The sequence below is a fragment of the Coregonus lavaretus genome (assembly GCF_964263955.1).
Source record: "Coregonus lavaretus genome assembly, chromosome: 12".
NCBI lineage: Eukaryota > Metazoa > Chordata > Actinopteri > Salmoniformes > Salmonidae > Coregonus > Coregonus lavaretus.
Genome location: NC_139999.1, coordinates 28,928,774 through 28,948,688, shown reverse-complemented (window position 1 = coordinate 28,948,688; position 19,915 = coordinate 28,928,774). Strand labels below are relative to the sequence as shown.

The window sequence follows — 19,915 nt, the reverse complement described above, 5'->3', positions numbered from 1 at the left end:
AAAATCATACAATGTGATTTTCTGGATTTTTGTTTTAGATTCCGTCTCTCACAGTTGAAGTGTACCTATGATAAAAATTATAGACCTCTACATGCTTTGTAAGTAGGAAAACCTGCAAAATCGGCAGTGTATCAAATACTTATTCTCCCCACTGTATATGTAGCACAGAGGAAGATGTTTTTATCTGTTAAGATAGCCTCCTTCTTGATTTTTAGCCAGATAAATAATTATCCTGTTTTGATCAATTCGATTGAATTAGTTAGTTCAGATTTATACCATATTAGCATTCCCCCTGAGTCTCTGCCCTGTGTGATTCCTTTTAATTTGGTGGATGGTACGATTATCTCCCTATAAATTAGTGGACAGCCAGTGGAAACATCACCTCTGCACCATGTTTCCTGTAGTACTACAATATCAACATCATCAATTTCTTTAAGGATGTCTGGGTTTTTGCTCTTTAGCCCAAAAGCAGGGGACTTCAATCCTTGTAAATTCCAACATGCAACGTAAAAAGATTTCATAACTGTTTTTACTTTACCTTCAAAATGAGATAAACACTCACAATCCAACAATAACTATTAAAATAGGATTTTTACAATTAACGTAAACTCTTGTTATGCAAATGTGATTTGTTTATCATTTAAGATAGCATTTGTGTCATGCCACTTGGGTGGATGTTGTGTGAGGATGGTGGAGTTCTTGTGCTCATCTTACCATGACCCTCGGCCTATCACATGTGAGCATAGTAGATTCAGCATTTGTTTGATGTCACTCATTTGGTTGGTGGGTGCTGGGCTAGTTGCTCCTCTCACAGCTTGTGCATAGCTCTGCCTGCCGGGGTGTGGCTCCTCCAGGTGTGGGTCTGCGGTGGGTGGGAGGGGGGTGTTAGGCCTTGTGCATAGCTCTGCCTGCCGGGGTGTGGCTCCTCCAGGTGTGGGTCTGCGGTGGGTGGGAGGAGGGTGTTAGGCCTCGTCTGGGTGGGTCTGTGTCACGAGAATTTTGTTATCTCAATGGTTGAAGTCAACTACTTCTTAAATCTTTGAATACTTCCCAGAGGTGTAAATCTCTAGTTTAAATAAATTAAACAAAGACCCCTTTCTGCAATGGTCAGCCTTTATTAATGAGAGCGCTCTGCGACAAAATGATCGTACAATATTTTTATACACACACGTCAGAGGAAAAATCCCACCCTGCTTTAGGCGGGCTGTATTTTTCCACTGTACACATCTTGTAAGCTCACACCTGGGTTTAGCTCATGTGGTTATCCTCTGCTCTCCTGACCATCAGGTCACACATACACACATATGTTCTTATCATAGTTTACTCCTTGCTCGGGCAGGCTGCATTTCTTCTCTATTTTCATACATAGTTATCTCACAATATCCTGCAAGCCTTTCACTCCCCTTCCCTGTGTGTTTTTGGAACCAGTCTCCTGTTATTGGTTTCAATTGTTTTGCACTTCTGCTTGCCTAATTACAAGACACAAATACTCTGTTGCTGGGCAAATATGCATCTTATATAAACACATTTGATTAACTCTCTAAGCTCTAGTCTACTAATAGTCATACATTATTAGTTTAACTGAGGGTGTGACATTTTAGTCATATCTTACGCACACATTTCTTTATCCGTCTGAAGCTGGGCTGGGGTGGTCTGTGCTGCGCTGGCTGTGGTGGGTATTGAGGTTGGTGTGGCTGTGGGGTCCAGGGTGCTGGTCCGGGGTGTTCTCAGTGATCTCGGGGGGGGGGGTGGAGATTGCTCTGCTGTTCCTGGGTGGAGAGGTCGGGATGCGGTTTAAAGCGAAGTCCTTGAGAGTCTTAGCAAGGATGGGGACTGTCTCCCTGTACAGGTGAACATGGTCATAGAAACAGTCCAGATCAAGGGTGGGATGGTGGGCCAGGTGTACATTGGGTCGCAGGGCACAGTCCCGAGAGAGGCTGGCGTTTTATGTAGAAGGGTTGACACCACGATCCTTGAGTTGGGAAAGATTGCGGAGGCCGCCTCAATCACTCCCCGTAGTGAAGTCGCCACCCTCTCCTGCTGAGCACGCAGGTCGTTGCTTCCGGTGTGTATGATTATGTGGCTTGGCGACCCGAGCTGGGCCTTATCAAGCAGCGCCATGGCACTCTGCATTGTTGGGCACCACACCTTTCTCGTTTTGTGTCTAGGGAGGTGGGTCCTCTGCTGTGTGAGGTCAGGTCATAGAGTGGTGATCTAGCTGCTCCTGCAGCTCCTCTCTTAGTGTGGTCAGCTCGTTATTACTGCTCTGCCTGTCTTTTTGGAGCTCTCTCACCTCCTTTGTTAGATCAGCCAGCGCTCTCTTGAGTCCGTCTCTCTCTTGCTGAACTTCTTTCAGCTGTGTTGCAAGGCTGCTGTCCTGCTCTGTCCGCACCTTGGTTAGGAGCTCCTCTAAGGTGTGGATGTCTGGTTGCTGTTTGCTCACACTCTCCCTGAGCAGGATCACCTCCCCCTCCAGTTTGGTGAACTGATCCCTCATGGCAGCCATGGTGGTGAGGAGGGCCTGAGCCTGCTCTGCACTGAGGGGGTTGCTCTCCTCCTGGGGCGTGTCCTCCACTATGGTGGGAAGAGAGGTGCTGGATGTGCCTTTTTGAGTGGGGATAGTGGGGGTGAGGGTGGTGCTGGTGGAGTTTGTCTTGTGGGAGGGCATGTCACTGGTGGTGTCCTCCTCTCTCTCTGCTCTCTCCTTAATGGTCTGAAAGTCTGTTTCAAACAGCCTAAGGTTACCTTGCACCATGACAGTCCCAGTCTTGTAGAGGTTGATTTTTATCATGGTGCTGTCAGGGTCGTCTGTCTCGTTGACTTTCAGCTTCCACCCATTACAGATTCCCTCTTTCTTTATGGCTGGGTAGTGAGAGCAGACTGCTGAGCGCCATGCATTTGGCTGGTCAGTGAGAAAGATGAGATTACTCACATCACCGTTTTTGTAGAGGTCTGTGAAAAGGGTTTCTGGCCTCCCCTTTAGTAGATTCTGTTTAAAAGCTTTCCTCGTTGTGTCATATTTGGCCTCTGGGGGTTAGAGAATGGACTCAACGCTGAGGGGGAGTGGGGACATGGTGCCTGTGGGCTCTGCTACTACTGCTGCTGCTCTGTTCTGCTGCACTGTTTTCTGGCTGGCTTGTTAGCCTGCTGGCTAGGTTTTTGTTGTGTAGCTAGCTAGCGAGAGTCATCTTAATTTGAGGCGCAAAGTTACTTTTTTAAATATTCTGATTGAATAGAGTTGTTGTTTATCACTTCTTGTCTTGAATTCTTTTTATATTCGAGTGTTTTATCTCATTCTAAAAACAAAAAAAACGCAAATTAATCAGAAGCTCATGTTGAGCATGTCTCTCCCTCCTCTCTCAATTCAATCTCTCTCTCTCTCTTGTGTGTTACTCTCTCTCGTGTGTGTCTCTCTCTCTCTCGTGTGTGTCTCTCTCTCTCTCGTGTGTTTCTCTCTCTCTCGTGTGTCTCTCTCTCTTGTGTGTCTCTCTCGTGTGTCTCTCTCTCTTGTGTGTCTCTCTCTCTTGTGTGTCTCTCTCTCTTGTGTGTCTCTCTCTCGTGTGTGTCTCTCTCTCGTGTGTGTCTCTCTCTCTCTCGTGTGTGTCTCTCTCTCTCTCTCGTGTGTCTCTCTCTCGTGTGTGTCTCTCTCTCTCTCGTGTGTGTCTCTCTCTCTCTCGTGTGTGTCTCTCTCTCGTGTGTGTCTCTCAATCTCTCTCATGTGTGTGTCTCTCTCTCTCTCTCGTGTGTCTCTCTCGCTCGTGTGTGTGTGTCTCTGTGTGTGTCTCTCTTGTGTGTCTCTCTCTCTCGCTCATATGTCTCTCTCTCTCTCATATGTCTCTCTCTCTCGTGTGTGTCGCTCTCTCTCGTGTGTGTCGCTCTCTCTCGTGTGTGTCGCTCTCTCTCGTGTGTGTCGCTCTCTCTCGTGTGTGTCGCTCTCTCTCGTGTGTGTCGCTCTCTCTCGTGTGTGTCGCTCTCTCTCGTGTGTGTCGCTCTCTCTCGTGTGTCGCTCTCTCTCGTGTGTGTCGCTCTCTCTCGTGTGTGTCGCTCTCTCTCGTGTGTGTCGCTCTCTCTTGTGTGTGTGTGTGTGTCGCTCTCTCTCGTGTGTGTGTGTGTCGCTCTCTCTCGTGTGTGTGTGTGTCGCTCTCTCTCGTGTGTGTGTGTGTGTCGCTCTCTCTCGTGTGTGTGTGTGTGTCGCTCTCTCTCGTGTGTGTGTGTGTGTGTCGCTCTCTCTCGTGTGTGTGTGTGTGTGTCGCTCTCTCTCGTGTGTGTGTGTGTGTGTCGCTCTCTCTCGTGTGTGTGTGTGTGTCGCTCTCTCTCGTGTGTGTGTCGCTCTCTCTCGTGTGTGTGTCGCTCTCTCTCGTGTGTGTGTCGCTCTCTCTCGTGTGTGTGTGTGTGTCGCTCTCTCTCGTGTGTGTGTGTGTGTCGCTCTCTCTCGTGTGTGTGTGTCGCTCTCTCGTGTGTGTCGCTCTCTCGTGTGTGTCGCTCTCTCGTGTGTGTCGCTCTCTCGTGTGTGTGTCGCTCTCTCGTGTGTGTGTCGCTCTCTCGTGTGTGTGTCGCTCTCTCGTGTGTGTGTCGCTCTCTGTCGTGTGTGTCGCTCTCTCTCGTGTGTGTCGCTCTCTCTCGTGTGTGTCGCTCTCTCTCGTGTGTGTCGCTCTCTGTCGTGTGTGTGTGTCGCTCTCTGTCGTGTGTGTGTGTCGCTCACTCTCGTGTGTGTCACTCTCTCGTGTGTGTGTGTGTGTCGCTCTCTCGTGTGTGTGTCGCTCTCTCTCGTGTGTCGCTCTCTCTCGTGTGTGTGTGTCGCTCACTCTCGTGTGTGTCGCTCTCTGTGTGTGTGTGTGTCGCTCTCTGTCGTGTGTGTGTGTCGCTCTCTGTCGTGTGTGTGTCGCTCACTCTTGTGTGTGTGTGTGTCTCTCTCTCGTGTGTCTCTCTCGTGTGTCGCTCTCTCTCTCTCGTGTGTCGCTCTCTCTCTCTCGTGTGTCGCTCTCTCTCGCTCGTGTGTCGCTCTCTCTCGCTCGTGTGTCGCTCTCTCTCGCTCGTGTGTCGCTCTCTCGCTCGTGTGTCGCTCTCTCTCGCTCGTGTGTCGCTCTCTCTCGTGTGTGTCTGTTGCTCTTTCTCGTGTGTCTGTCGATCTCTCGGGTGTGTGTGTGTCTCTCTCTCATGTGTGTCTCTCTCGTGTCTCTCTTTCGTCTCTCGTGTGTCTCTCTCGTGTCTCTCTCTTGTGTCTCCCTCTCGTGTGTGTGTGTGTCTCTCTCTCTCTCACTCTCTCATGTGTCTCTGTGTGTTGCAGGTATTTGACAACTATGCTGTAACTGTAATGATAGGAGGGGAGCCCTACACCCTGGGCTTGTTTGACACTGCAGGTACAGTATGCTCATCTTCTGTGCCCTGTCTCATTGCGTGTGTGTGTTGAGCTGATGTTTAAGGTTCACTAAGCAGTAATAGAGGGAGTAGCTGACCTCCTGGGACTGGTGTTATAGAAACAGCCTCCCATCAGCTGCATTCTGTGTGTGTGTGGCCTGCATAAGACAAAAGTAAAGCAACTAACAAGGGACTGCTCAGTGTCAGCTGTCATAGGCAGCCTTGCTGTATGAAGAAGGTACTTTCTGGATCCATAAGTGTCCAGTTATCTGTGTCCTTTGAAATGTTTGAATCCTTCTCGACTGTAATGTGATTTGTGGATTCAAATAAAGTATTTTAAATGTGTTTATTTTAGACTAGGGTGTGTCCTGGTGTCTATAAAGTGGAGAGTTTTGGCTCTCTGCCTCAATCTGATCAAAAACACACTCTGCCTTCTCTGGATGGCCTGAATGCTGATGCCAATGTCCCTTAGTGTGTGTCGGTGTATACATGGAAGTGCATGCATGTTTAGTGTACCTAACAAAGGTTGTAACCCATGTGTTCCAGGTGTGTGTGTGTGTGTGTAGGCTAACGCTGTGTGTTCTCTCTCCAGGTCAGGAGGACTACGACAGGTTAAGGCCTCTGAGTTATCCCCAGACAGACGTCTTCCTCGTCTGTTTCTCCGTTGTATCCCCCTCCTCCTTCGAAAACGTCAAAGAAAAGGTTGGCCTTCTCTCACTCTTCTTCCAATCTTCTGCTGCTGCCTCTCCTAGTCTCTCCTCCTCCCCATGTCACTCACACACTCTCTAACCCGTGTGTGTGTGTTCCAGTGGGTACCAGAGATCACCCACCACTGTCCAAAGACCCCGTTCCTGTTGGTGGGGACTCAGATAGATCTGCGAGATGACCCGTCCACCATAGAGAAGCTGGCCAAGAACAAGCAGAAGCCCATCACTCTTGAGACAGCAGAGAAACTGGCCAAAGACCTCAAGGCCGTCAAATATGTGGAGTGCTCAGCCCTCACGCAGGTAAGACCACAGACACTGGATTGCAAACACACAGACGCAATCCCCACGCATGTATGAGCAAAGAGGGACATTTGCAACACGCCCCAGCCTAGCACATGCAAGTCACTTCCACATACACAAACACGTAAGAACATCATAGCTTGAGACACTCCCACACATTTTCACAATCCTGAAATCACACAGGCCACTTGCAGGTAAGTTTTGTCTCTTCTCTCTGGTCAGCTGAAGTAAGCAGACATTAAGAAATGCCCCATTTGTTTAAACGCTACATATCATCTGTCACGGCTCAAAGAAACAAGAAAGTGGAGGGAAAACGGTACATGCAGATTGTTGGTCCACAGACTGACTGCGTGTTCTGATCTGTGTGTTCATCTGAATCGATACAGTAGCAGAAATAGTTCTGAAATCTGTCAATATGCATATTGTATTGCGTACCCATTAAGCCCACTTCCATCTTTGGATTCAAATAAAAAACAATGTTTCAACTAATTCATCTGGTTATATCGATAACCTTTTTTATTCTAAGCCAATCGGATGTTTTATTATACATTTATTCACTGTTATGTGTAAGTTCCCACTACTGGACAATTTCAAAGCTGCAAAAAAACTTTGGTGTTGAGGCTACCCTCAGATAAGCACTTTTTCCCCAGAAATGTTTAATACCTTCTCCAATAAGTGACCATACTTTATGTAAAATTAAGAGATCAATGTGCTGAGATATGCACATGAGCATTCATGACTATTTCTTGCCAATAGAAAATATGGGTTTTTCATGCTAGCAGTCGTGCCTGCATGTCAGTTACACAGTAGCAACATAACTTGGTGAACTACAACAAGATAATAGATTTCAGGCATTCACAGCTTACATTTTAAAATGTGTTTAGTCTTATTTTACTGTTAAATTAACCCTGCATTGTTATACATAGATGCCATTTTTGTAAATTTCACATTTATCTCAGGTGTGCTTAAAGAATACAGTAGCACAAAAAGCACCCCCTCTATACAGAATGTAAATGACAATAAAGCAATATTGTTCAATATGATCAATACTAGCTATGCATAATATTGTAGTCTATAGTGTATATTTACACCCCAAATATTTTATGAGTAGACTTTACTATTGTCTTTCACTGTTGTTCCAGTTAAGCCCAGTATGCTCCTATTAAGCCCGGTTTGCATTGAAACACATGGGGATAGTGTGTTGATATCACTAACATTCAATGAACATGAGCATTAATGTTTTTTTGTTCAGATTTAAGTTGATTAAAACACATACATCTACAGTTATGCATCTAGCCTTTGGTGCCTTTACCAACATTAGAAGCCTCTGTACTCTCCAAGACTTTTGGAGTGGACAGGTAGTCGTTGATGCAGAGAGAGTAGAATAAGATCAGGCTTGAGGGATATCAGGGATAGAAGACATACAAGTGGTGGACAAATGCAATCAAATGAGGGAGAAGATGACTATTGGGCAACTACTCATGCACTTTTGGGTGGGGGCATTGTCATATTGTTGTCTTTCATTCATCCATGTGATTCTGTTTTTTGGTCCACCACCTGTACCTTTTTAAAACACAGTAGAGGGAGATTTGAAACCGTCTTCAGATAGGCTTTAGGAAGACAAATTGAACTAATTAACAAGAATAGCAGTACAGCAAATGTGAATCAGCTTTCAGATAATTTATTGAAAGTTGTGTGTGTTATGGTCTTTGTTGCATGGTTTCTTATCCACAGAGGGCCAGTGTGGGTGCAGGTTTGTGTTCTAACCAGGCAACTAATCATGTCTTGATTGAAGTCTATGATTAGTTGAATCAGGTGTGTACTGGTTGGCAAGAACAAAATTCTAAGTGCACATTGATCTCTGTGGATACTATTGGACACCCCCCTGTTATAAGTGCTACTTTCATGATGGATAGAAATGATTAGTTTATTTTAATAACTTTATGGGAAGATTAGTATAATCTAATTTTACTTATAAACTGGATGGTTCAAGCCCTGAATTCTGATTGGCTGACAGCCGTGGTATATCAGACCGTATACCCCAGGTATGACAAAACATTTTATTTTTACTGCTCTAATTACGTTGGTAACCAGTTTATAATAGCAGAAAGGCACCTCGGGGGTTTGTGGTATATGGCCAATATACCACGACTAAGGGCTATATAAGAACAGCCTTTAGCCGTGGTATATTGGCCCTATACCACACCCCCTCGTGCCTTATTGATTGAATAAGAAATGTAAGTTTGTACGTTTTGAAATTAATTAAAATTGATCATTTTAAGAGGTGGGCTTATTTGGAACACCTATGGGTTTAAAGGATACGCTCTGTACCCATTAAGCCTAGTCTGGAATTTTCACATTTTGTCTGATGTTTTTATATATACAGTGGGGAGAACAAGTATTTGATACACTGCCGATTTTGCAGGTTTTCCTACTTACAAAGCATGTAGAGGTCTGTAATTTTTATCATAGGTACACTTCAACTGTGAGAGACGGAATCTAAAACAAAAATCCAGAAAATCACATTGTATGATTTTTAAGTAATTAATTTGCATTTTATTGCATGACATAAGTATTTGATCACCTACCAACCAGTAAGAATTGCGGCTCTCACAGACCTGTTAGTTTTTATTTAAGAAGCCCTCCTGTTCTCCACTCATTACCTGTATTAACTGCACCTGTTTGAACTCGTTACCTGTATAAAAGACACCTGTCCACACACTCAATCAAACAGACTCCAACCTCTCCACAATGGCCAAGACCAGAGAGCTGTGTAAGGATATCAGGGATAAAATTGTAGACCTGCACAAGGCTGGGATGGGCTACAGGACAATAGGCAAGCAGCTTGGTGAGAAGGCAACAACTGTTGGCGCAATTATTAGAAATTGGAAGAAGTTCAAGATGACGGTCAATCACCCTCGGTCTGGTGCTCCATGCAAGATCTCACCTCGTGGGGCATCAATAATCATGAGGAAGGTGAGGGATCAGCCCAGAACTACACGGCAGGACCTGGTCAATGACCTGAAGAGAGCTGGGACCACAGTCTCAAAGAAAACCATTAGTAACACACTACGCCGTCATAGATTAAAATCCTGCAGCGCACGCAAGGTCCCCCTGCTCAAGCCAGCGCATGTCCAGGCCCGTCTGAAGTTTGCCAATGACCATCTGGATGATCCAGAGGAGGAATGGGAGAAGGTCATGTGGTCTGATGAGACAAAAATAGAGCTTTTTGGTCTAAACTCCACTCGCCGTGTTTGGAGGAATAAGAAGGATGAGTACAACCCCAAGAACACCATCCCATCCGTGAAGTATGGAGGTGGAAACATCATTCTTTGGGGATGCTTTTCTGCAAAGGGGACAGGACGACTGCACCGTATTGAGGGGAGGATGGATGGGGCCATGTATCGCAAGATCTTGGCCAACAACCTCCTTCCCTCAGTAAGAGCATTGAAGATGGGTCGTGGCTGGGTCTTCCAGCATGACAACGACCCGAAACACACAGCCAGGCAACTAAGGAGTGGCTCCGTAAGAAGCATCTCAAGGTCCTGGAGTGGCCTAGCCAGTCTCCAGACCTGAACCCAATATAAAATCTTTGGAGGGAGCTGAAAGTCCGTATTGCCCAGCGACAGCCCCGAAACCTGAACGATCTGGAGAAGGTCTGTATGGAGGAATGGGCAAATATCCCTGCTGCAGTGTGTGCAAACCTGGTCAAGACCTACAGGAAATGTATGATCTCTGTAATTGCAAAAAAAAAAAGGTTTCTGTACCAAATAATAAGTTTGGTTTCAGTTTCTGATGTATCAAATACATACGTCATGCAATAAAATGCAAATTAATTCCGTCTCTCACAGTTGAAGTGTACCTATGATAAAAATTACAGACCTCTACATGCTTTGTAAGTAGGAAAACCTGCAAAATCGTCAGTGTATCAAATACTTGTTCTCCCCACTGTGTGTGTATGTGTGTATATGTATGTGTATATATATATGTGTGTATATATATATATATATATATATATATATATATATATATATATATATATATATATATATATATATATATACACACACTACAATGTAGTAACCAAAAAAGTGTTAAACAAATCAAAATATATTTTAGATTTTAGATTCTTCAAAGTAGCCACCCTTTGCCTTGATAACAGCTTTGCACACTCTTGGCATTCTCTCAACCAGCTTCATGAGGTAGTCACCTGGAATGCATTTCAATTAACAGGTGTGCCGCCTTCAAAGTTAATTTGTGGAATTTCTTTCCTTAATGCGTTTGAGCCAATCAGTTGTGTTGTGACAAGGTAGGGGGGTATACAGAAGATAGCCCTATTTGTTACAAGAACAGCTCAAATAAGCAAAGAGAAACGACAGTCCATCATTACTTTAAGACATGAAGGTCCGTCAATACAGACAATTTCAAGTGCAGTCGCAAAAACCATCAAGCACTATGATGAAACTGGTTCTCATGAGGACCGCCACAGGAATGGAAGACCCAGAGTTACCTCTGCTGCAGAGGATAAGTTCATTAGAGTTACCAGCCTCAGAAATTGCAGCCCAAATAAATGCTTCAGAGTTCAAGTAACAGACACATCTCAACATCAACTGTTCAGTGGAGACTGTGTGAATCAGGCCTTCATGGTCGAATTGCTGCAAAGAAACCAGTACTAAAGGACACCAATAATAAGAAGAGACTTGCTTGGGCCAAGAAACACGAGCAATGGACATTAGACTGGTGGAAATGTGTCCTTTGGTCTGGAGTCCAAATTGGAGATTTGTGGTTCCAACCGCCGTGTCTTTGTGAGATGCGGTGTGGGTGAACGGATTATCTCTGCATGTGTATTTCCCACCGTAAAGCATGGAGGTGGTGTTTTGGTGTGGGGGTGCTTTGCTGGTGACACGGTCTGTGATTTATTTAGAATTCAAGACACACTTAACCAGCATGGCTACCACAGCATTCTGCAGCGATACGCCATCCCATCTGGTTTGGGCTTAGTGGGACTATCATTTGTTTTTCAACAGGACAATGACCCAACACAACTCCAGGCTGTGTAAGAGCTATTTTACCAAGACGGAGAGTGATGGAGTGCTGCATCAGATGACCTGGCCTCCAGAATCCCCCAACCTCAACCCAATTGAGATGAGTCGTACGGCAGAGTGAAGGAAAAGCAGCCAACAAGTGCTCCGCATATGTGTGAACTCCTTCAAGACTATTGGAAAAGCATTCCAGGTGAAGCTGGTTGAGAGAATGCCAAGAGTGTGCAAAGCTGTCATCAAGGCAAAGGGTGGCTATTTGAAGAATCTCAAATATAAAATAAATTTTGATTTGTTTAACACTTCTTTGGTTACTGCATGATTCCATATGTGTTACTTCATAATTTTGATGTCTCTGCTATTATTCTACAATGTAGAAAATAGTACAAATAAAGAAAAACCCTGGAATAAGTAGGTGTCCAAACTTTTCACTGGTGCTGTATATATATTTTAAAAGTAAAGTCATAAAACTTAATTAATCTTTAATTTTATATCAACTTCTCTTACAAAAATGAGGGCAGTATATGTTAGAAATGTCTTAACTTAGATTCTGGTTGGCTTAATAGGTACTCTTACCCTATAAATCCACATATATGGCCTAGCCTTATTCTAAGTAGAGCAGCTACTGTCAGCAGTCTATCAGTTGTCTTCTTGAGCTGCACCAACAACGAACGTCGAACTCTTGGCAGTAAAACATAGTATTGGCAAACGTCTATTATATTAACAGACTGTCATTTAGATGGAGAAATGTAGTCCTTGTTATCATTCCGTTGAGCTCATAAGACAGGGATAGGCAACTTGTCGGAGAGGATGGTCGGGGGCCGGAACATAATTATAATGATTTGTAAACTGCAAATTGACCACAACTAAGCCCAAAAAGAGATTGTATTTGAAAATAACAAAAATGTCATACCTTCATTACATTGAGACACGATCACGTCTCTTTTTTTGTAATTCTTGGGAATAATTGGGAACAGAATGACTAAATTAAACACATTTTTCCTGGTGATGTTACGGTCTATTTTGAGCAAAAAATAAAATCTGGCCTGTTGCCGACCACAGTCATAAGAGATTGGAAAACTGAAGGAGTACAGCTATCACCTCCCTCTCATACGGCTATCTTGTGCCCTATGGTGTTACTCGAGGGCTTTACTGTAAATGGAAACAATGGGCCCTAGTGGATCTAAACTGTTGCCAAGTTTAGGTCTCCCTCCCCAACCCCATCTTGTCTCTCTTCCTCTCCTGCCCCCTTCCTTCCTCTCTCTAGACCAGCTTCCCCTAGCGTGTGAAGTGCTGATGCAATATCCTGTTTCCTGTGTGACTGTTCTGCCTGTCAGTCAGAAGTTGCCCATAACCACTGGTCCTGGGTCAGATGTTTTATGCACCTGAGAGTGAAGGTTGGGACAGGGGGGTAGGGTAATTTAATCCTAGATCTGTGGGTCAGGGAAACTTCTATCTCAAGCGCTTCAGCGCTGATCTCGCAGGGCAGTATCTCCATAGTCATTTTTACATTTACATTTTAGTAATTTAGCAGACGCTCTTATCCAGAGCGACTTACAGTGAGGGGAAAAAAGTATTTGATCCCCTGCTGATTTTGTACGTTTGCCCACTGACAAAGAAATGATCAGTCTATAATTTTAATGTTAGGGTTATTTGAATAGTGAGAGACAGAATAACAACAAAACAATCCAGAAAAACGCATGTCAAAAATGTTATAAATTGATTTGCATTTTAATGAGGGAAATAAGTATTTGACCCCTCTGCAAAACATGACAATCAGAGGTCAGACGTTTCTTGTAGTTGGCCACCAGGTTTGCACACATCTCAGGAGGGATTTTGTCCCACTCCTCTTTGCAGATCTTCTCCAAGTCATTAAGGTTTCGAGCCTGACGTTTGGCAACTCGAACCTTCAGCTCCCTCCACAGATTTTCTATGGGATTAAGGTCTGGAGACTGGCTAGGCCACTCCAGGACCTTAATGTGCTTCTTCTTGAGCCACTCCTTTGTTGCCTTGGCCATGTGTTTTGGGTCATTGTCATGCTGGAATAGCCGTCCACGACCCATTTTCAATGCCCTGGCTGAGGGAAGGAGGTTCTCACCCAAGATTTGACGGTACATGGCCCCGTCCATCGTCCCTTTGATGTGGTGAAGTTGTCCTGTCCCCTTAGCAGAAAAACACAATGATCATTGACAAGATCCTCCCATGTAGTTCTGGGCTGATTCCTCACCGTTCTCATGATCATTGCAACTCCACGAGGTGAGATCTTGCATGGAGCCCCAGGCCGAGGGAGATTGACAGTTATTTTGTGTTTCTTCCATTTGCGAATAATCGCACCAACTGTTGTCACCTTCTCACCAAGCTGCTTGGCGATGGTCTTGTAGCCCATTCCAATCTTGTCCCTGACATCCTTGGAGAGCTCTTTGGTCTTGGCCATGGTGGAGAGTTTGGAATCTGATTGATTGATTGCTTCTGTGGACAGGTGTCTTTTATACAGGTAACAAGCTGAGATTAGGAGCACTCCCTTTAAGAGTGTGCTCCTGATCTCAGCTCGTTACCTGTATAAAAGACACCTGGGAGCTAGAAATCTTTCTGATTGAGAGGGGGTCAAATACTTATTTCCCTCATTAAAATGCATATCAATTTATAACATTTTTGACGTACGATTTTCTGGATTTTTTTTTGTTATTCTGTCTCTCACTGTTCAAATAAACCTACCATTAAAATTATAGACTGATCATTTCTTTGTCAGTGGGCAAACGTACAAAATCAGCAAGGGATCAAATACTTTTTCCCCTCACTGTACATGAGCAATTAGGGTTAAGTGCCTTGCTTAAGGGCACATCGACAGATTTTTCACCTAGTCGGCTCGGGGATTAGAACCCCTTTCGGTTACTGGCTCTTACCCACTAAGCTACCTGCCGCCCTTCATCTCCTCTACCAACTTTAGCTAATGTTTTACAGTAGATCTATCTTCTAGTCTTCTTTAGTCTCCTAGTGCTCTGTTCTTAGATTTTCTACACAATGTTGCCTGCACTTTTTCTCTCTTTTTCTTATACCCTCTCTCCCTCTGTATTTTCCCCTTAATTTCTTCTTCCCTCTCTACTTCCCCTTCTCTCTTTTTCTCTTTTCCACTCCCTCTCCTCTTTTCTCTTTTCCACTCCCTCTCCCTTTTTCTCTTTTCCACTCCCTCTCCCTTCTTCTCTTTTCCACTCCCTCTCCCTTCTTCTCTTTTCCACTCCCTCTCCCTTTTTCTCTTTTCCACTCCCTCTCCCTTTTTCTCTTTTCCACTCCCTCTCCTCTTTTCTTGTCTCTTCTTCTCTCTGCTCATCTCGACCCTTTTTCTCTGTTTGCTGTGCTAACTGTGCTGTCATTTTCTCCCCTCCCCTTTGTCGTTATAGCGAGGGCTGAAGAATGTATTTGATGAAGCTATCCTAGCCGCCCTAGAGCCACCAGAGACGCAAAGAAAGAGGAAGTGCTGTATATTCTAAAGTCTCCTCTCCTCCTTTCTCTCCAATTGTCTGCTGCTTCCTTTTAGTTTAAACCTCTGTCCTCGTTTTACCCAACCAACCACCTCTTAAAGCTATCCCCTGTATCCACTCCCCCTTTACGACAGTGTTACTTTCTATTGAGTGTGTGCCATGGCTGTTCCTTCCCTCTCCTTTTTGTTTACTTGTCCTCATGGGCCTTACTGTGCCTGAAGGACTGTGTCCGTTGCTCTTGGGTTATCTCAGATGTAACAATGCTGATATTGGGTTTGGTTTAGTTAATCACATCACTTTTTCTCCCTGGGCAAATCTCAAATGACACCCTATTACCCATAGTGGACCAAGTAGTGTACTTTGGGAATTAGGATGTGATTTGAGACACGGCCCATGTCTCTTCTTCTTTGGTTAGTGCTTCTCCTCCCACTGTTATGGTATTGTTTGGAGAGTCCAGAGCTAAGTGAGTGTCTGATTTACTTGGCTCCACAGCATTGTGATTTAAGCACCAATTCTACGAGCCTCCATGATTCCTAATGTTCATGTATTTTTTGTACTACTACTGCTGGTGTATGACAAGACTCCGAGGTCTGACCATGGTGACATTTAGGGCTGTCAAGTGCCAGAGCCACATATAGAGAGTTTGGCCATCCTGGATTCAACCGAAAAGCATTACAACAGCACTATTAGATAATATCACGGCAGCCATGTTGGCACCTTTTGGGCAGTATTGCCTGATGACAGACCATGGAATTTTGAGAACTTTAAAGCCAAACTTGCAAAGGGTAGCAATAGAATTAGAGCTAGAACCCAAGTAGCCATCCTAAATGGAGTCCTCAGAGGCAGCATCATGGTGTCCAGCTCTAAAACTGGCCAAACTCTCTATGTACCACTCTGTAATGTTCCATTGCTGCAGTTCATATCTAGCCATCTTGGGAGTTTAAAAATATTAAAAAGCGAATATAATTATGTGGAATTATTTGTGAAATTAATGAATAAAGGACTTCTGAAATTGCTATCCTTTTCCTCTGCCTCTCTTTTCCTCTATCTATGGGTACAGCTGGATAGCAGCTCTATATTGCTAGATGGTATGGCTGCAAAGCCTCCTAGACCAATATGATTGTTGTTTGTTGCATATTTAGAGCCTAATCTCTGGGTAAAACCTGAGTCTTGCCATATGTTTTCTATAGGGTTTCTAGAGTTTCCCTGAACAGAGGGATACAGGGGTTTCCTGCTCTGCTTTGGTCATAAAGCTGTATTGTACCACTCTCACATGACATGGCCTAAGGCATTCTTTCCAATCCTAAACTGCTCTACCAACAAATAATGAGAGCAGAAACGTGCTGCTGTGACTAATTCCATGTGAATTTGCAAAAGGCAGGGGAAGTTCCTGCTAACAGTAGGCTACTTTGTGATCAGCGTAAACCTGTGTGTGTTGTCTCTCAACACCTTTTGATTTTAGTGGTCTGACTTTGGTGTGGTTGTTTATACTTGAATTCCCTTGGGCCTTGTGTGTGTGTGTGTGTGTGTGTGTGTTATGCAGTGTATGTGTCTCTGAACCCATGTCCTCTCGTACCTCCACTTTCTTGTTTGCCCGGCATTTGTTTTGAACGCTCACTGCCCATTCCAACTTCACTTTGACATGAATCAATGCAGGTAGTTTTACTATTTTCCTTGGTTTATAATATCCTTGTTAATTTCCAGCCCTCTCTGTGAGGATGAAGTACCCAGAGTTTTTATTTGCTTTGATGTCCAATGCTATGTTTTAGTTTGCACTTGATCATTTGACCCATGTGTGTTCTATTAAGTTGAATGCCCCTCTGTATTCATGCTATTTTGTGTGTGTGTTGCCCCTTCATTGAGCCTTTGTGTGTGTGTTGCCCCTTCATTGAGCCTTTGTGTGTTGCACCCTTCATTGAGCCTGTGTGTGTTGCACCCTTCATTGAGCCTGTGTGTGTGTTGCCCCTTCATTGAGCCTGTGTGTGTTGCACCCTTCATTGAGCCTGTGTGTGTGTTGCCCCTTCATTGAGCCTGTGTGTGTGTTGCACCCTTCATTGAGCCTGTGTGTGTTGCACCCTTCATTGAGCCTGTGTGTGTTGCACCCTTCATTGAGCCTGTGTGTGTGTTGCCCCTTCATTGAGCCTGTGTGTGTTGCACCCTTCATTGAGCCTGTGTGTGTGTTGCCCCTTCATTGAGCCTGTGTGTGTGTTGCACCCTTCATTGAGCCTGTGTGTGTTGCCCCTTCATTGAGCCTGTGTGTGTTGCCCCTTCATTGAGCCTGTGTGTGTGTTGCCCCTTCATTGAGCCTGTGTGTGTGTTGCACCCTTCATTGAGCCTGAATGTTTGTGTTTGTATCCACAGAAAGGCCTAAAGAATGTGTTTGATGAGGCGATACTGGCTGCGTTGGAGCCACCCGAGCCCAAGAAGAAACGCAAATGTGTACTGCTATGAATGACCCCACCCCTCTCACACACACACGTACACACACACTCCCCCTTCACACAAACCCTCCCCCATCCCCTCCTCCCTTGCTCTGCTAAGGCTGATTGACAGCCATGTACTCTGAAGTGAAGTATAGAAACAAACAAAACAAGTTTCAGATTAGACTGCAATAAGGAGCAATGAGTTGATCCATCTCTGTGTTTAACCAGCGGACCGACGGGATGAGAGGCACAGAAATGAACCTAACCCAGCTTGTAACCGTGACTACCGTGGCCACACTCCCTTTCCAGTTAGAACAGTCAGTCAGAGCCTTTAGGTGAGTGACCCGAGAGAGACAGCCCAGTCCTGTGGAGTCGGTGCATCTCAGTAGGCTAAAGTGGATTTCTCTCATCTGTTTCCCTTTTACACTGGTTTCTAAGTAAATAGTTAGAGAAAGCAATATGATGGATGCCTACTGGGCATTGGCTTTCAACAGCAGTGAAGATGAAAGGGAAGGAGACAAGGAGAGGCAGTAACTATAGACTATTGAGATTCAGCCCTGCACTCAAGGAGAAGGCCAAAACCATGCCCCTTTTTACCCTCCAAGGGGTTTGAACCATTCAGGTGGTTAAATAATACAGGCTCTTATACAGGTGACATAGGCTGTTGTAGGGTTGACGTAAGCTGTCAAGGTGTCATAACCTCTCTTTGGTGATAGGACACAGGCTGATTTAAAGTATGACTTTTATACTGTATTTGACAGCTTTCCCTGTCAGTGGTGTTGATTGGCTCTTAGCCACGTAGCTCCTGTGCAGTTCTGATAGACCTATGCTCTGCCACCAAATTAAATGGCTGCCTGAGTGACAGCTTGATGCACTGCTGCATTAAGCTCCACCCATCTCGATGAGCACATCAAACGCCAATCCCGCTGCTCCACCTCCAACACCACCTGAAGAAACAATGACAGAGTAGCCATTTTGATTTTTTCTTTGCCAACGTCTCCCCTCCAAGTGACAGAACAGAAGTCTGACATTTTTATGATCAATCCCAAATCAACCCCTAGCCCCTACCACTTGGGCACTTTTGTAAATCTAAATCAAGTAGATGGGGAAACATTTTATTACCATATTGCTTATACCGATCCAATCCTTTCAGAACTGTACTGTAGGGGAAGGGGTTAGGAGTAGATTAGGGACTGGCATTACTGAAGAACTAAAGGCATCCTGTAGCGATGGGTCTTGATGCAGGAATTGACCTTTTGATGCAGGGAACTTAAACAGTGTTAGCAGAAGAAGTGGTTGCCAGGGACCAAGGGAGAGTTAGCCGAACATTTTCTCAACGTTATGGTAACCATAGAACTATTAGTAAAGCTGACATTCCTTGTTCTAAGCAACGTTCTGTTGTGTGTACACCGGCGGCCATATTTTGTCCCATTTGGATAGTTAATTAATTAATTGATGCTTATCGCATCGGAATTCTGTGCCACATCAGAATTCTGTGCCTTTCTCAGTGTTTCATACTGTCATGCTGCAATGGCAATGCTATTGTGCCGCCATGCTAGGTGTACCTCCTAAAAATATCTGTGTTCTGAGGGACTGTGTTGGTTCTATTACTTGTAATTCTAGGGTGGTAACGTTGTGGTAATGCGTGTAGGTGAGCCCCTGGTCTCTGCGATCATAGGTTAACAGATTTAATAATAATGTAAGCTGGCACTCAATGTAGGCTCCAGATGTTTTTACCAAAATCTGTTTTTATTTTTTTCTAATTTTTTTTCTGTTGTGCTGTTTTTGATTTTATAAAAAGGTTACTTCCTATCCTTTTACATTTAGGGTCCGGAACTCAGCTGAACTCTGACCCACCAGCTACAAACACCAGTAAACAATGACCTCTAATGACAGAGAAAATGTCTGTCAAACCTGGATTGTGATTAGTTGATTGACACTGGTGGCTCAGAGGTTGGGTTGACGTCCAGCCCTAGTTATTATTATTATTATTATTATTGTAACTGTTGTTGTTTTGGTGCAAAACCAAATGCTTTGTCTTATGTTTCTGTTCTTTGTATATGCATTCTTTGAAACAAATATTAAACTTATACCTTAATTGCCTTTACTCCTTTTCCTTGGCCATTCTTATTTATCAGGCAGTTTACAGAATTATGAGACGGTGCTGAAGGGACAAATGCACTACATGACTAAAAGTATGTGGACACCTGCTCGTCGAACATCTCATTCCAAAACATGGCCATTAATATGGAGTTGGTCCCCCCTTTGCTGCTATAACAGCATCCACTCCTCTGGTAAGGCTTTCCACTAGATGTTGGAACATTGCTGCGGGGACTTGCTTCCATTCAACCACGAGACCATTAGTGAGGTCGGGCACTGATGCTGGGCGATTAAGCCTGGCTTGTAGTCGACATTCCAATTCATCCCAAAGGTGTTCGATGGGGTTGAAGTCAGGTAGGCCAGTCAAATTCTTACACACCGATCTCAACAAACCATTTCTGTATGGACCTCGCTTTGTGCATGGGGGCATTGTCATGCTGAAACAGGAAAGGGCCTTCCCCAAACTGTTGCTACAAAGTTGGAAGCACAGAATCGTCTAGAATGTAATT

The 19,915-nt window shown here is 44.5% G+C and overlaps 1 protein-coding gene across 2 annotated transcripts in view; it reads left to right on the top strand.

The window, feature by feature from the left end:
- Positions 1-19,413, top strand: part of LOC311137936 (cell division control protein 42 homolog) — a 38,713-nt gene extending 19,300 nt beyond the window's left edge. The window contains exons 3-6 of one of the 2 annotated variants that reach the window (XM_084172556.1): positions 5,288-5,360; positions 5,951-6,060; positions 6,168-6,365; positions 17,245-19,413. In XM_084172556.1, coding sequence (XP_084028682.1) covers positions 5,288-5,360; positions 5,951-6,060; positions 6,168-6,365; positions 17,245-17,334 — 471 coding nt within the window. In that variant the 3' untranslated portion in view covers positions 17,335-19,413. Of the gene's footprint in view, positions 1-5,287; positions 5,361-5,950; positions 6,061-6,167; positions 6,366-14,802; positions 16,374-17,244 lie in introns of those variants that run through there. The other variant, XM_084172557.1, reaches the window with a different exon arrangement.
- The last annotated feature ends 502 nt before the right edge of the window (positions 19,414-19,915 follow it).